General features: G+C 47.5%; 1 protein-coding gene across 6 annotated transcripts in view; it reads left to right on the forward strand.

The window, feature by feature from the left end:
* The window catches only part of KAT6B (lysine acetyltransferase 6B), a 364,617-nt gene that overhangs the window by 328,379 nt on the left and 19,183 nt on the right, over positions 1–17,055 (forward strand). For all 6 annotated transcript variants that reach the window (XM_030203217.1, XM_030203216.1, XM_030203215.1 and 3 more), the window contains 2 exons: positions 599–758; positions 3,619–3,888. In XM_030203217.1, the coding sequence (XP_030059077.1) occupies positions 599–758; positions 3,619–3,888 (430 nt within the window). The remainder of the gene's footprint in view (positions 1–598; positions 759–3,618; positions 3,889–17,055) is intronic.

The following is a 17,055-nucleotide window of genomic DNA, read 5'->3' on the forward strand; positions in this document are numbered from 1 at the left end:
TCTGAAATCTTGTGAGAAAAGATACAAACAAAATGCTGGGCAAACCATACCGTCCTAACTTTGCTGAAACTTGAGCTTCCAGAGTTAAGTTAGCTTCCAGGACAACACCCAAGCTCTTATCATGTATGTTAAGACAATCTTCCGAGCCAGTTGAAATCAGTATTTTAGTGAACATAGAGAATTTTGTTAGGAAGGTTACCTATGGATACATTTTTTACTGACATTCTCAGTTTTGCCATAACAAGGAAGCGGAGAAGAGAGATTGGTTCTCCCATTTGGTCCTTGGTTCGATTCTGAAATCAGGTCCTTCTTCACCTTTGGTTGGAACTGGGTAAGCTGTAAACTCAGTGATGAAAGTGAGGTACAATACAGTAAAACAGCATTTCAATACATTGATCAGCTAGGGCTGTAATGGCAGTGTTTATAGCAAACAGATTTGCTCCAATCATTAGATCTTTTACAGTTTTCAAGCCTGCAATATGACTCTAGGCAGTAAAGTGTTAATTTAACTTTTCTTTATTTTTCTTTTCTATAATGATGAGCAAAAATAGGTAGTAATTGTGTTTTAATTAATTTTGATCTTTTTTTTCCTTTGTAGATTTGTCATAATTAGGAGAGAAAAGCTGATCTTATGCCACATGAACAAGTTGAAAGCATGCCCACGGATCAACGAAGTTGACCCTGATGATCTGAGGTGGACTCCGGTGGTAGTATCTAATGCAGCAGTCTCCGAAGAGGAACAAGAGGCTGAAAAAGAGGTAATTTAAAATAATCAGATTCATCATGAGATATCTTTTTGGATTTTAGTAATACAGTAATATATAATACCTCCAGCAAAGTTAATAAAGTTTTCATTATAGGGGAGAAGATCTTCAAAATATGTTGTGATAATTCAGTACATTAATATGCTGTCACGTCTGTGGTCGTGACCACCCTCAGACTTACCTTATTTCTGGGGGTCAGCATCTATGCTGGCTTCTGTCTGTTTCTGTATTAGTCTTGTCTCTGTCTCTGTGTGCTGATTGCTTCACTAGACCTCACCTGTGTGGGCTATGCCTCTCTGAGGAGCCAGCATCTAAGATGGCTCCCGCTTGTTTTGTGCCAGCTTCCAAGATGGCTCCTGCCTGTTCTTCCTTTGTGTTCCAAGCCTCTTCTTGGTGTGAGTGTGTTCCCTGCTCCTGTCCTGCAGTAGGTGACATCATCAGTGAGAGCCTTCATAAGGAAGTGCTGTGCTTGCATTCAGGGCCTTTGCGTAGTAAGTAAGTGTGTTATGCCAAAAGGTCATCAGGTTAGTGAGTGTACTGTTGCGCTGCCACATAGCCTTTCTCTGGGCTCTTGCCCATCTGCTTTTGTGTCTGTGGACTGCTTAGGGTTACCATACGTCCGGATTTCCCCGGACATGTCCTCTTTTTGAGGGCATGTCCGGGGCGTCCGGCGGATTTTGCCCCCGCCCACGTTTGTCCGGATTTCTGGACAAACGTGGGTGCGGGCAGGCGCGTGCGTGCGGTGGGCGTGTGGGCGGGCGATCGGCGCGTGGTCTCCCGTCCCCTCCCCTCCCCTCCCCTTCCTTACCATGTTCCCTGGTGGTCTAGTGACGTCTTCGGGGCAGGAAAGAGCCCCCTCTTTCCTGCCCGGAGCGCTGCCTCCCCTGTCTATCATCCTTCTCGGTCTGGCTGGGGATTCAAAATGGCCGCCGAGAGTTGAACTCTCGCGAGGCCGCTTCAACTCTCGGTGGCCATTTTGAATCCCCAGCCATACCGAGGAGGATGCAGCAGGCAAGGGCAGGCAGCGCTCCGGGCAGGAAAGAGGGGGCTCTTTCCTGCCCCGAAGAGAAGACGCTACTAGACCACCAGAGCTAGACAGTAAGTGAGGGGGGGGTATGTGATGGGGGGGAGGGGACTATGTGACGGGGGGGGGGGGAATAGGGGCGGAACCCGGACCTGAAGGGGGCGTGGCAGGGGCGGGGCATGAGGCGGGGCGGGGGCGGGGTAGGGGGGCGTGACATGTGTCCTCTTTTTCAGAGGACACAAAATGGTAACCCTAGGACTGCTAGTCCTTCTGTGTGGGCTCTTGCCCTTCTGCTTGTGTGTCTGTGGACTGCTAGTCCTTCTGGTTCTCCACTCTGTGTTTGGAGCCACTGAATCTTCAGCCTTTGTGGGTTCCCTGTCTGTGTTGGGAGCTGCTGAAGCTTCAGCCTGTGTTTGATCCCTGTCTGTGTTTGGAGCTATTTAGCTTCCAGCCTTTGTTTGTTCCATGTCGGTGGTTGTTAGCTCCTGAGCTTCAGCCATTGCCCTGACCTTTGCTAGTGCCTGGTTTATTCTCTGCCTGCTGCCTGTCTCTGACAATTGCCTGAACCCGGATATTCTCTGCTTGCTGCCTGTCTCTGACTATTGCCTGAACCTGGATATTCTCTGCTTGCTGCCTGTCTCTGACTAGTCTCTGCTTGCTGCCTGTCTCTGACTACAGCCTGAACCCGGATATTCTCTGCCTGCTGCCTGTCTCTGACTATAGTCTGAACCCTGATACTCTCTGTGTGCTTTTGCCAAGCTTGTCTGCATATCTTGAACCCTGCTTCAGCCAAGCTTGTATGTATGTCCTGAACCCTGCTTCTGCCTAGCTAGTGCATATCCTGTATCCTGCTTCTGCCTAGCTAGTGCATATCCTGTATCCTGCTTCTGCCTAGCTAGTGAATATCCTGAGTGTATATCCTGAATCCTGCTTCTGCCTAGCTAGGGTATTTCCTGAACCCCATTTCTGCCTAGCTTGTATGTGTTTCCTGACCCATGCTTCTGCCAGGCCTGTATGTGCCTCCTAGTCTCTGCTTTGCCAAGCTTGTATGTATATCCTAGCCCCTGCTCCTGCCTAGTCTTTGTGCTCTTCCCGTCTGCTCAGGCTATCTTGTGTTTCTTGCTTAGTGGCTGCGTAGCAGCTTTCAGTCCTAGTCTAGTTCTGTGCCAAGCTTCCCTCGTGTATCCTAGACCGAGGGTGGGTCCTCTGGGTCTTCAGTTCCTGCCCTGTCCTGCCGGCCACCCGCACTTGGGAGCTCAACTCCTGAGGAACGGTGGTCAAGCTCAGGTGAAGCTGTTCCTGTTCTGCCTGTTCTAGTTGCCTGCCTCATTTCTACTCCAGTCCAGAGTTCCAGTCCTGCGCTTCCTTGTATCCAGTTCCAGGGTGGTCTTGCCAGCCTCTGCCGCTCCTCGGCAGTGGCCCAAGGACTCATGAATTCCGGTTCTGCCTCGAGAACCCGACATATGCTTTTTGACAGTTGTAAATGTTCAGTTCTATTCACTGATGGTTTCTCTTGAAACAGTGTTTTCTCTGGAAAACTAGTGCAAGACATCATACAGTCAGAGCTCAAAGGTAGCAGTGGCAATTGATTGATTCTGCTTATGTCCTTGATTGAAGCAATTCATTTCTGTGAGCATGGAATGAGTACTATATGGATTAAATTTACTGCCACATTAATAGTGCTAAATATCTGATGAAATATTTTTTGGTTAATTGACTTAAAAATGTTACGGATTGTTTAGTTAGAACTTATTATGACTCCTCATGTGAACTTAGACTCTGCTTGAATGCCACTTCAATTGACCCATTATTTTAACTTCTTATCTGAAGGCCGAAGGTCTGATGGAACAGGCTAGCTGCTGGGAAAAGGAAGAACAGGAGCTACTACTTTCAAGAGGAAACAGTAGGCAATCACCTGCAAAAATACAATCTAAAAATAAATATTTGCATTCTCCGGATACTGTACCTGTTGTTGGCGAAGAAGAGCAGTCTGCTGATCAAGATAAGGAAAGCAGTGATGAAGAGGAAAATGAGGATGATGGTCATCACAGTTCACGCCCCAGGCTGTCTAAACCCCAGTCATTAGTCCCAAAGAGAAAGGTATGGTAGATTCATTTAAAATACATTAAACTTTTGTCATGTAAATATAAAACATGGTAGTGATTGCATCTTTGTTAGCATATATTTATCTTATGTTTGTATGCATGTCTACTACAGATTAGTTTTGTAATTGATCATTCCCAGTCAATAATAATTTTTATATCTTCATTGTTCTTTTTCATTGCAATGGGTATACTGTTTGACCAAGCAAATAATCATTGTATTTTTAAACAAAGTACTGCCCTCTGCTGTTTTGCATTAGTATGGAATTGGAAAAGGGAACTGGATTTAACTCTCATATTTTCTAAGCGGTTCGATAAGAGCATAAGAAGTCAGACCAAAGTTCCATCTGGCTCAGGATTCTTTTCCAACCTAGAAGGGATCTTTACCTCAAGAAAATGTTAACGGGGGGGGGGGGGGGGGGGGGGGGTAGGGGCAAGGGTGAGAGAAAAAGTAAATCTGGGGGGGGGGGAGGGAAAATCCCAGTAGAGGTGGCTCACAAATATGTTTGCCTAGGGCCTAATATAGTGTTAATCCAGCCCTGGTGGACTGTGAAAATTGCAGGAAGACCTTAAGAAATTGGAAGATGGGGCATCCAAATGGCAGATGAAATTTAATGTGGACAAATGCAAAGTGATGCACATTGGGAAGAATAATCCAAATCGTAATTATGTGATGCTATGGTCCACGTTGGGAGTCAGCATCCAAAAAAAAGATCCAGGTGTCATTGCAGATAATAAGCTGTAATCTTGTCGTGTGGGGAGGCACCCAAAAATGCAAATATAATGCTAGGAATTACAAGGAAAGGGATGGTAAATAAGACGAACAATACTATAATGCCTCTGTATTGGTCTATAGTGCGACTTTACCTTGAGTATTACATTCAGTTCTGGTTGCCATATCTCAAAAAAGATATAGCAGAATTAGAAAAGGTTCAAAGATGAGTGACCAAAATGGACGCCTCTCGTATGAGGGAAGGGTAAAGAAGGGCTCTTCAGCTTGGAAAAGAGATGGCTAAGAGGAGATATGATTGAGGTCAACAGAATCCTGAGTGGTATAGAACACGTAAAAGTTAATCGATTTTTTTACTCTTTCAAAAAGTGCAAAGACTAGGGGACACTCAATAAAACTTACATGGAAATACTTTTAAAACAAATAGGAGGAAATATTTTTTCACTCAACAAATAGTTAAGCTCTGGAACTCGCTGTCGGAGAACTTGGTAACAGCGGTTAGCATATCTGGCTTTAAAAATGGTTTGGAGAAGTTCATGGAGGAAAAGTCCATAGTCTGCTATTAAGATAGACATGGGGAAGCCACTGTTTCCCCGGGATTGGTAGCATGGCATGTTGCTTTAAGTTGGGTTTCTGCCAAACATTTCGGACCTGGATTGGCTACTGTTGGAAACAGGATACTGGGCTGGATGGACCATTGGTCTGACCCAGTATGACTGTTCTTATGTTCTAAATTAGTAGTAGTAGTATTAATAGTAATGTTAATGGAACAGGCAGAAGGTAACTTTATAACAGAGTGCCCTGGCTAGGAAGGCACACAGTGTTTTATAAAGCACTGGCACAAAGTTACACTTACTCCAAGGCAGGAACAACTTTTCTGCTTTAGTTTGCACAGCTACACTGTATTATATATGTGCCCATCTCATAAATTATGCCCTGCCACCTCCAGGAATGTCTACATGTATACTACATACAAACTGTTTTATGCATTGGTAGTACTCACTTTTATGCATGTATACCCCACTGGGCAATTTTACAGGTGCTCATGTATGCATGAGAACCTCCTGTATTATGTGCAAAAACACTTACTAAATTGACTTTCAAGTCAGATTAAAGGATCCCTAACTGCAAACTGCACGCAAGAATATAATTGATGCTGAGGTCATGGACTGACATCCCACCTCTATCAGGTATCTGGGGTTTTAGTAGTAGAATGCCATGATGTAGGCAGAGTTACCTATTTTTAATGTTTTTATGTTGTTGCACATTGTATTTTTATGTTTATATGCATACAATGTACAACAAAGGCACACAATGTGCAACAACATAAAATCATGAAAAATAGTTATAAACACACTGATGTGCCTTTGTAAACTGCCAAGATATGCACTAATGATTGGTGATACATCAAATAAAATGAACCAAGCTACATTAACCAAAGCCTCAGAAGACAGATTAAACCTTATTTATTTATAAAAGTTATTTCCTGTTCTTAGCAACTGCACAACAAATTATACCTCTAGAGCCATATCTATATATATATATGTAAAAGGCACCACCAACGTTCTAATGAAGCCTCACTTCCGTTTTGCATGGTGGTGTAGATATCCGGTTTCATGAATCACAGGGAGGAGTACGGACTCCTCCCCCAGCCTACAAAGCAACCCTCACTGCCCCCCCCCAAACGAAACACCCCAAACGAAACCAATCCCCTACCCCCCCCCCCAAAAAAAAAAAAAAAACGACAAGGAGGCACATTCTTACCAGCAACAGCACACAATGCAGATCGCCAGGTTCCCTGACTTTCTCCTCCCCCACCCCAACAAATAACACAGCTTTAGAAGTAATTAAGAGAACTGCTAGCAAGTTACCACATTCATGCCCTCTGCAAAGAGTAAAGCTTTTTCAACAAGCTGACCAGCCCAGTGCTTCAAGGAAAAAGGCACAGCTCAGATTTCGTTCTCTGCCAGGGAGAGGTGAATGCAGGGAGGACTGCAGCTGCTGTGTTCTGTATGTTAGTTCAGGCAAGCACTAGGACCTAGAGGGCACTGTTTGGGGGCCGCTTTCCAGACCACAACATTGTATATTCGCTGCTGCTGCTGCTGCTGCTGTGAGTGATTCAGTGTCGGCTCCGCTCCCAAGCTTAGGAGTCTGTGTTTCATTTACGGAGAGTTGAACGCTTACCGGAAAAGTGTATCTCAGTGAAAGCTGTGCGACAGGGAATGTACTGAGCGAAGTGTTTTGCCGCTGGCCTTCTATTTATAGTTTAATTTGTCTTTCCAGGTCTTTCATTTTTTTTCTCTTGCATTTGCAGCAACATAACATGATGTGGGAAAACGGTAACCACCCCCCCAGAAAACCCCAGAAAACCAACATATCCGCACAGATTACTCATGCAACTAACAAACTCCCCCCAAAAAAACAATAACTAACCCACACTCAAAATCCTCCCTCTACAACAGGACAAAGGGAAGTACAGGGGAACAACATCAAACTCAATCACAGAAACACGCAACTACCCTCTACTCCCCACACACACAGTCCCCCCAACCACAAACACAACATACATGATTTCCGTGTGCCACTAACACGCACGTTCCCTTACAAAACAACCCTATCCTCACCCACAAACACCCCCCCCCCAAAATGCCAAACACTACCCCCAAATAAATACACAACATCAAATATGAAAAATCAACATCTCTCACTCACACCTATACACACAAGCAAACTCACCAGCCCCCACACCAACATACACACACTCTCATGCAAACACACACACTCTCACACTCACTGTCTCTCACATATGCACTCGCACACAGTCAATCAGACACACACACGCTCTCTCACAGACATACTCGCACCCAGTCTCACTCTCTCTCTGACACACACACAAACACTCGCACAGTCACTCTCTCACACACTCACTCGCCCACACATACTCTCGCAAACATACACACTATGAGGAAAACCTTGCTAGTGTCCGTTTCATTTCTGTCCGAAACGGGCCTTTTTCACTAGTGCATTAAGAATTTTCCCCATAAATACAAAATCAGATAATACTTCATAAATGTGGCCCTACAAGTAAAATAGGCCCATAGTACGCGTTTGTCAACCAGTTCTTTCCTAATAAAGCGAAGTTACTTACCTGTAGCAGGTGTTCTCGGAGAACAGCAGGCTAGGTATTCTCACATGGGTGATGTCATCCGAAGAAGCTCGGTGCGGATGCTGGCTAGCGTACAGATGTTTCAAGAAAATTCTACCAGCGTCCCACCGCTCATGCATGAGGGCCTTCCTGCCTGATGTGCGGGCATGGGTCCCTCAGTCAGGTTATATAGCTAAAGGAATACAACTCCTAGGGGAGGTGGGAGGGTATGTGAGAATACCTGGCCTCCTGTCCTGAGGACACCTGCTACAGGTGAGTAACTTTGCTTTCTCAGAGGACAAGCAGATCCAGTTGTACTCTCACATGTGGGAATCCCTATCTACCAGGCCCACTGAAAACAAGAATGCTAGAACAATAGGGACTCAAAATGTCAAGGCCTCAGTCAATCAACCTGAAACAATATGCATACCAGTTGTGAAGGTTCAGCCTAGGACATAACAAACCGGGCCCAGGAGGGTGGAGTTGGATTCTAGACACCAAACATTCTACAGGACTGTCTGATCAAACTGGCTGTCATGTCAGGTATCCTGCTCAAGGCAGTAATAAGATGTGAATGTGTGGACAGATGACCACGGTGCAGCTTTGCAAATCTCCTCTATGGAGGCTGACCACAAGTGGGCTATTGACATAGCCATGGCTCTGACATTATGAGCCTTGACAAGGCCCTCAAGAGTCAGACCTGCCTGGGCATAAGTGAAGGAGATGCAACTGGAAAGGGAAAATTAGGTTCTTACCATGATAATTTTCTTTCCTTTAGTCATAGCAGATGAAGCCATTACGTATGGGTTGTGTCCATCAACCAGCAGGGGGAGATAGCACTCAACTTTTCACAGTGCCTCATGGCCAGCTAGCTCCACTGTCTCTTCAGTATTTGAAGCTTCCAAAGCAGTATGGCAAACCGCAATGGGAATAACATGAACTTTCCTCACAGCGAACGATGGCCCCTTAACAAGGGCATAAACTCAAAAAAAGAGGGAATAAACTCATCCTCCTGGAGGGAATAAACTCGTCCTCCACGTTGTATAAATGGAGGGAATACTTGCATCCTCCTGGAGGGAATGGACTCATCCTCCTATAACTGTAACAAGAATCCTGAAGACTGTTTTCCGACTCCCCAAGGAAGGAATATAACTTCAGGAAACAAGAACAGACCTAAAATCAGAATCACTGCAATACAGACAATCATACAGGAAGGGCTCATGGCTTCATCTGCTATGACTAAAGGAAAGAAAATTATCATGGTAAGAACCTAATTTTCCCTTCCTTGTCATTAAGCAGATGAAGCCATTATGTATGGGATGTAACAAAGCAATCCCTAAATAGGGTGGGAACAAGCCACACCACGCGCTAGCACCTGTGCTCCAAAACGCGCATCCCTCCTGGCAGCCACATCCAGCCTGTAATGTCGGGCGAAAGAGAGCTTAGAAGCCCATGTTGCAGCACTGCAAATCTCATGAAGAGATAGTGCTCCAGTTTCCGCCCAGGAAGAGGAAATCGCTCTTGTGGAATGTGCCTTAAAGGCTTCAGGCGGAGCCCGGCCAGACAGCAGATATGCTGAAAAGATAGCTTCTTTGAGCCAACGGGCAATAGTGTCTTTAGACGCTGAAGACCCTCTGCGAGGACCTGCAAATAGCACAAAAAGATGATCAGAGGTCCTGAAAGAATTTGTAATTCGCAGATACTGCAACAGAGTCCTGCGCACATCCAAAAGGTGCAACTGCCCAAATGAATCTGGAAACTCCTCCTTAACAAAGGAGGGAAGAAAAACAGGCTGGTTTAGGTGAAACGCTGAAACCACCTTAGGCATGAAGGAAGGCACGGTCCGAACCGTGACCCCTGACTCTGAGAATTGCAGAAAAGGATCTCTACAGGGCAGCGCCTGGAGCTCTAACACCCGTCTTGCCGAGGTAATGGCCACTAAAAAGATGGCCTTCAGTGTCAAATCTTTCTCTGAAGCACGCCGAAGCAGTTCAAAGGGAGCCCCCTGAAGGGCCTTCAATACTAACCCCAGGTTCCAAGCTGGACAAGATGCCCGCACGGGAGGACGGAGCCGAAGCACCCCTCTAAGAAACCGTGCCACATCTGGATGAGCAGCTAAAGACACGCCTTCAACCTTGCCACGCAGGGAGGCCAATGCTGCCACTTGCACCCGCAGGGAATTATAGGCCAAGCCTTTGTGTACACCATCCTGCAAAAAGTCCAGAATTGGCGAGACAGGAGCCTGCAACGGAGAAAGTGCTCTTGAAACACACCAGACTTCAAACTGGCGCCAAATCCTGGCATAAGCCACGGAAGTGGAGCGCTTACGGGCCTGCAGGAGAGTGGAAATTACCTTATTTGAGTAGCCTTTATCTCTCAATTGCGCACTCTCAATCGCCATGCCATAAGACCAAAGCGGCAGGCGTCCTCCATGGCCACCGGACCCTGTGACAACAGGTGCGGAACCAGAGGTAACGGAAAGGGAGCCTCCAACAGCATCTGTCGGAGGTCCGCATACCAAGGCCTCCTGGGCCAATCCGGGGCGATGAGCACCACTTCTGGATGCAGCCGAATCCGCAGGAGCACTCGCCCTTTCAAGGGCCATGGAGGGAAGACATACAGCAAGCCCAGGGGCCAGGGTTGAGCCAAGGCATCCAACCCGGCAGAGCGAGGATCCCTCCCTCTGCTGAAGAAGCACGGGACTTTGGCATTGGAACTGGACGCCATAAGATCCATCATTGGCTTGCCCCATTTGGCACATATCTGCAGGAATACATCGTCTGCTAGTTCCCACTCCGCTGGATCGATCTGATGCCTGTTTAGATAGTCGGCTTGCACGGTGCTCTGACCTGCAATGTGAGCTGCTGACAGGGACTGTAGATGCAGCTCGGCCCAGTGGCAAATCTGTTCGGCCTGCGCGGCTAGAGCTCTGCACTGAGTGCCGCCTTGTCGATTTATGTAGGCCACTGCTGTCGTGTTGTCCGACATCACTCGGACAGCCAATCCTTCCAGGGTCACTTGAAAGGCCAGAAGAGCCAGAAACACCGCTTTCAACTCCAGGCGGTTGATAGACCACTCCGACTCGTCGGGCGTCCACAGACCCTGGGCATGCTTCCCCTGGCAATGTGCGCCCCAGCCCTTCAGGCTGGCATCTGTCACCACTAGGCACCAATCGGGGAGCGCCAGTGGCATTCCCCGCCGCAACATGCTGTCCGAGAGCCACCACTCCATACTGAGGCGGGCCGCAGGGAGCCAAGAAAGTCTGCACTGATAATCCTGAGATACTGGAGACCATCGTTGAAGTAGAGAATACTGTAGAGGTCTCAGGTGCGCTCTCGCCCATGGCACCACTTCCAAGGTGGCCGTCATCGATCTCAACAGCTGGACAATGTCCCAAGCTCGCGGGCAGGGCATCCTCAGGAGCAGACGGACCTGATTCTGAAGCTTGCACTGCCTTTGCTAAGAAAGAAACACATAGCCCGAGGCTGTGTCAAACCTGGCCCCCAAATATTCTAGAGATTGTGAGGGGGTCAGGTAACTTTTGGCCATATTGACGACCCAGCCCAGAGATTGAAGGACTGAAACCACTCTGGCTGTAAGATGACTCTCTTTTTTTCTGAGTCTGCTCTGATGAGCATTCGTCTAGGTACGGGTGAACCCGGATACCCTCTCGCCTGAGAAAGGCAGCTACTACCACCATTACCTTGGAGAAGGTTCGGGGAGCTGTGGCGAGGCCAAAAGGCAAGGCCCGAAACCGGAAATGTTTTCCCAACACCGCAAACCGCAGAAACTTCTGGTGCGGGGGCCAAATTGGTATGTGCAAGTAAGCTTCTTTCAGGTCCAGAGACGTGAGAAACTCTCCTGGCTGTACCGCCGCAATGACGGAGCGCAGGGTTTCCATGTGAAAATGCCGCACTCTTAAGGACTTGTTTAGCTCTTTTAAGTCCAGGATCGGGCGAAAAGACCCGCCTTTTCGTGGCACCACAAAGTAAATGGAGTAGCGGCCTAGACCTTGTTCGGCGGGAGGCACCGGGGTCACAGACCCTATCTGGCACAGACTGTGCAAAGTCTCCTCTACCACCACCCGTTTGGCGGCAGAACCGCATCGGGACTCCACAAACACGTCTCTCACTGGGGCATCGAATTCTATTCGGTATCCGTCTCTGATCAGGTCCAAGACCCACTGATCTGCAGAGATTTTGGCCCACTCCTCGAAAAAGAGGGAAAGTCTTCCTCCGATGACAGGAAACGAGGAGAGGGCCGGTGCACCATCATTGAGAGGGTCGCCCCTGAACTCCAGGCCTTGAACCGGCAGCTGCGGAATGTTTGTCCGAGCGAAAGGAGTTTCTCTGCTGAAAGCGGGCACGCAAAGTGAACCCAGCAGCACGCCCCGGGCGGTACCTTCTAGCTTCACGGAAGCGAGGTCTGTAAGAGGAGCGGACCGCCTGACCCTTAGAGGAAGGCTTTGGCCTATCTTCGGGCAAGCGCTGAGGTTTGGAATCCCCCAGGCCTTTAACAATGTTTTCCAGCTCCTCACCAAACAGGAGTAGGCCTTGAAAGGGCAACTTCACCAACCTTTGCTTAGAGGCCATGTCCGCCGCCCAATGTCGTAGCCAAAGAGTGCGGCGAGCCGCCACTGCTACAGCCATTTGTTTAGCCGAAGCTCTGACCATATCATAAAGGGCGTCAGCCAAAAAGGACAAGGCCGACTCCATCCGCGGAGCCACTTCAGGGGAGTAAAAAAAAAGTCCCTACCCACAGGGTATTGGCTGTGCCGTAGATCTGCTAAGGGACAATCAAGTGTGGTATTTGACAACTGTTTATGTTCTAGCTGTGTCCCATCCTTACTTTTGACAGATCTATCCCAAACGGGATCCAGTACCAAATCATAGTCATCCCCATTACACAGTGGCCCTTTATTTTCCCTGAGAGAAATAGATTAAGCTTTTTCTAAAAAGGAACCATAATCATTAGGGGCATAGATAGAGAGGGTCACATCTTGAAGTTCCCCCTTAAATAACAAGACCCTCCTTTCTAGGTTTCTTTAAATTGCTGTGACCTGTAGTGGGAAATCTTTGTTACTCAAGATTTCCACCCCCGCTTTCATCTTCTTTTCAGTATTGGAACTATAATAAATCCAAGAAAACGTATTATTATACAATAATCACTTTGCCTTTTGTATCAGATGTGTTTCCTAGATTAATGCAATATCGTAGTTCAGTCTCCTTAGTTCTTTAAAAGGCCACTCTTTTACATCAACTCAAACGTTTGACACTGTGGTTTGGAAACTTGTTAAAAGGTAGAAAATAGTAGGTATCAAGCTGTGGGGGTTCTAGAGGATGTTATCCAGCTGTCCACAATGTTTCTCCATTCCCTCTATTGGTGGACATTCGCTCCAATTTAACCGTGGGACGTCCCTTTCAAATTCCTCAGCCACAAAAGGTGCTGACGACGGATGCGTCTCTTTTGGGGTGGGGAGCTCATGTCGATGGGCTCCACACTCAAGGAGTTTGGTCCCTCCAGGAAACCTCCTGGAGTTGAGAGCAGTCTGGAACGCGCTAAAGGCTTTCAGAGATCGGCTGTCCAATCAAATTATTCAAATTCAGACAATCAGGTTGCCATGTTAGTACATGTAGTCATCAACAAGCAGGGGGGCACCGGATCCCGCCCCCTGTGACAGGAAGCCGTTCAGATGTGGCTGTGGGCTTGCCGGCACGGCATGTTTCTCCAAGCCACCTATCTGGCAGGCGTAAACAACAGTCTGGCCGACAGGCTGAGCAGGATAATGCAACCTCATAAATGGTCTCTCAACAGGACAGTTGTCCGCAAGATCTTTCGAGTGTGGGGCACCGCCTTGGTGGATCTTTTTGCCACTCAGACCAATCACAAGGTCCCTCAATTCTGTTCCAGACTTCAGACCCACGGCAGGCTAGTGTCGGATGCCTTTCTCCTACATTGGGGCAAGGGCCTCCTGTATGCATATCCTCCCATAACTTTGGTGGGGAAGACTTTGCTGAAACTCATGCAGGATCATGGAACCATGATTCTGATCTCTCCCTTCTGGCCGCTTTAGATTTTGTTCCCTCTTCTTCTGGAATTGTTCTCCGAAGATCCGTGGAGATTGGAGTGTTTTCCAACCCTCATTACGCAGAACGAGGGGGTGCTTCTACATCCCAACCTCCGCCTCTCACGGCCTGGATATTGAGAGCGCAGACTTTGCCTCCTTGGGTCTGTCGGAGGGTGTCTCCCGAGTCTTGCTTGCTTCCAGGAAAGATTCCACTAAAAAGAGTTACTCTTTTAAATGGAAGAGGTTTGCCGTCTGGTGTGACAGCAAGGCCCTAGACCCTCACTCTTGTCCTACACAGACCCTGCTTGAATACCTTCTGCACTTGTCTGAGTGTGGTCTTAAGACCAACTCCGTAAGAGTTCATCTTAGTGCAATTAGTGCTGGAGGGTAAGCCTATCTCTGGACAGCCTTTAGTCGTTCGCTTTATGAGAGGTTTGCTTTTGTCAAAGCCCCCTGTCAAACCTCCTACAGTGTCATGAGATCTCAACGTCGTTCTCACCCAGCTGATGAAAGCTCCTTTTGAGCCACTGAATTCCTGCCATCTGAAGTACTTGACCTGGAAGGTCATTTTCTTGGAGGCTGTTACTTGAGCTCGTAGAGTCAGTGAGCTCCAAGCCTTGGTAGCCCATGCTCCATATACTAAATTTCATCATAACAGAGTAGTCCTTCGTACTCACCCTAAGTTCTTGCCGAAGGTGGTGTTGGAGTTCCATCTGAATCAGTCAATTGTCTTGCCAACATTTTTTCCCCGTCCTCATACCCGCCCTGCTGAACGTCAGTTGCACACATTGGACTGAAAAAGAGCATTGGCCTTCTATCTGGAGCGGACAAGCCCATTCAGACAGTCTGCCCAAATGTTTGTTTCTTTTGATCCCAACAGAAGAGGAGTGGCTGTCGGGAAACGCACCATTTCAAATTGGTTAGCAGATTGCATATCCTTTTCTTACGCCGAAGCTGGGCTGACTCTTGAGGGTCATGTCACGGCTCATAGTGTTCGAGCCACTTAAAGTCAACCACTATAGAAGAGATTTGCAAGGCTGTGACGTGGTCATCTGTCCACACATTCACATCTCATTACTGCCTTCAGCAGGATACCCGACGCGACAGTCGGTTTGGGCAGTCGGTGCTGCAGAATTTGTTTGTGTCTAGAATCCAACTCCACCCCCCTAGGCCCATTTTTGTTCTGTTCCAGGCTGCACTCTCAGTTAGTTGTTTATTTTTCAGGTCAATCTATGTTATGTCCTCGCCGTTGTGAGGCCCAATTGACCAATGTTTGTTGTTTTGAGTGAGCCGGGAGGCTAGGGATACCCCACTTGTGAGAACAAGCAGCCTGCTTGTCCTCGGAGAAAGCAAAAGCTACATACCTGTAGAAGGTATTCTCCGAGGACAGCAGGCTGATTGTTCTCACCAACCCGCCCGCCGCCTCCCCTTTGGAGTTGTGTCTTCCCTTGTCTTTGCTATTTACTGGACTGGCGAATACGCTCGCGTTCGGGCAGGAAGACGGTTGCGCACGCGAGGGCTAGCAAACGTTGTTGCTAGTGAAGATCTTCGATCGGAGGGGCTGCCGTGGACATCACCCACTTGTGAGAACAATCAGCCTGCTGTCCTCGGAGAATACCTTCTACAGGTATGTAGCTTTCGCTTTGGCTGAGACAGATCAGGTTTCCTCTTCTGGAGTTGTTCTCCAAAGAACTATGGAGATTGGAATGTTTTGCAATCCTTATCATGAAGAACGAGGGATCCCTTCTGTGTCCCAGTCTCCAATCCCTGGCCCACATGGTCTGGATGGTGGGAGCATAGAGTTTGCATCCTTGGATCTACGTCTTGCCCCATCCTTGGCCACCTTTAAATCTAGACTGAAAGCCCACCTCGTTAACGTTGCTTTAGACTCGTAACCACTTGTAACCACTCGCCTCCACCTACCCTTCTCTCTTCCTTCCCGTTCTCATTAATTGATTTGATTTGCTTACTTTATTTATTTTTTTGTCTATTAGATTGTAAGCTCTTTGAGCAGGGTCTGTCTTTCTTCTATGTTTGTGCAGCGCTGCGTATGCCTTGTAGCGCTATAGAAATGCTAAATAGTAGTAGTAGTAGTAATCTACCTGAGGGTTTCTCTAGAATCTTGCTTGCTTTCAGGAAAGACTCCATTAAGAGGTGTTAAGTGGAAGAGGTTTGCCATCTGGTGTGAGGACAAGGCCCAAGATCATCTTACTTGTCCTACATAAAAACTGCTTGAATTCCTCCTCCACCTCTCTGAGTCTGGTTTGAAAACCAATTCTGTAGGGGTTCATCTGAGTTGAATTAGTACTTACCATCTCCGCATAGGAAGTAAGCCCATCCCTGTATAGCCTCTAGTTGTTTGTTTCATGATAGTTTGCTGTTGACAAAGTCCTCCGTCAAGCTGCCTACTGTTTCAAGAGATCTCAACATTGTTCTCACCCAGCTGATAAAAGCTCCTTTTAAGACGCTTTACATCTGTCATCTGAAGTAGCTGACTTGGAAAGTTGTGTGTTTGGTGGTGGTCACTTCAGCTTGCAGAGTCATTCATACCCTAGTAGCTGATCCACCTTACAATAAATTTCATCATAATAGAGTAGTTCTTTGCATGCACCCTAAGTTCCTTCCTAAAGTGGTGTCAGAGTTCCATCTTAACCAGTTAATTGTTTGCCAACATTTTTCCCCAAGCCATATGCATATCCTGGAGAAAGCATACTGCGAGCCTTAGCCTTCTATCTGGAGCAGACTAAAGCCCATAGTCTGTTCACCCAGCTTTTTGTTTCTTTTGGCCCAAACAGGATGTGGGGTAGCGATTCGAAAACGCACTATTCCTTGTCATCAAGCAGATGAAGCCATTACGTATGGGTTGTGTCCATCAACCAGCAGGGGGAGATAAAGAGCACTCAACTTTTCACAGTGCCTCATGGCCAGCTAGCTCCACTGCCTCTTCAGTATTCTCTATCTCCCTAAGCAGGGTGGCTGCAGCTTCTTCGAGCTCCATCAAAAATCTGCCTGGGGGTGGCTCCTGGCTTGCCAGTTGTTAGCCGAGGTGTTGGAGGCTATAGCAGCTTCACTTTGAAGGCACATAGGTCAGCCCTTTCCCTGCCTTACCCATGCCCCCGTGGATGTGGACATATTAGCTTGCCTTTCCCTGTCCTTTCCCATTCAGTGGATGCAGGCACATTGGTTCGCCTTTCCCTGCCTTTCCCACTTATCTGAGCCTCCG

This window comes from Microcaecilia unicolor, chromosome 5, assembly GCF_901765095.1.
Source record: "Microcaecilia unicolor chromosome 5, aMicUni1.1, whole genome shotgun sequence".
In the NCBI taxonomy this organism is placed as follows: domain Eukaryota; kingdom Metazoa; phylum Chordata; class Amphibia; order Gymnophiona; family Siphonopidae; genus Microcaecilia; species Microcaecilia unicolor.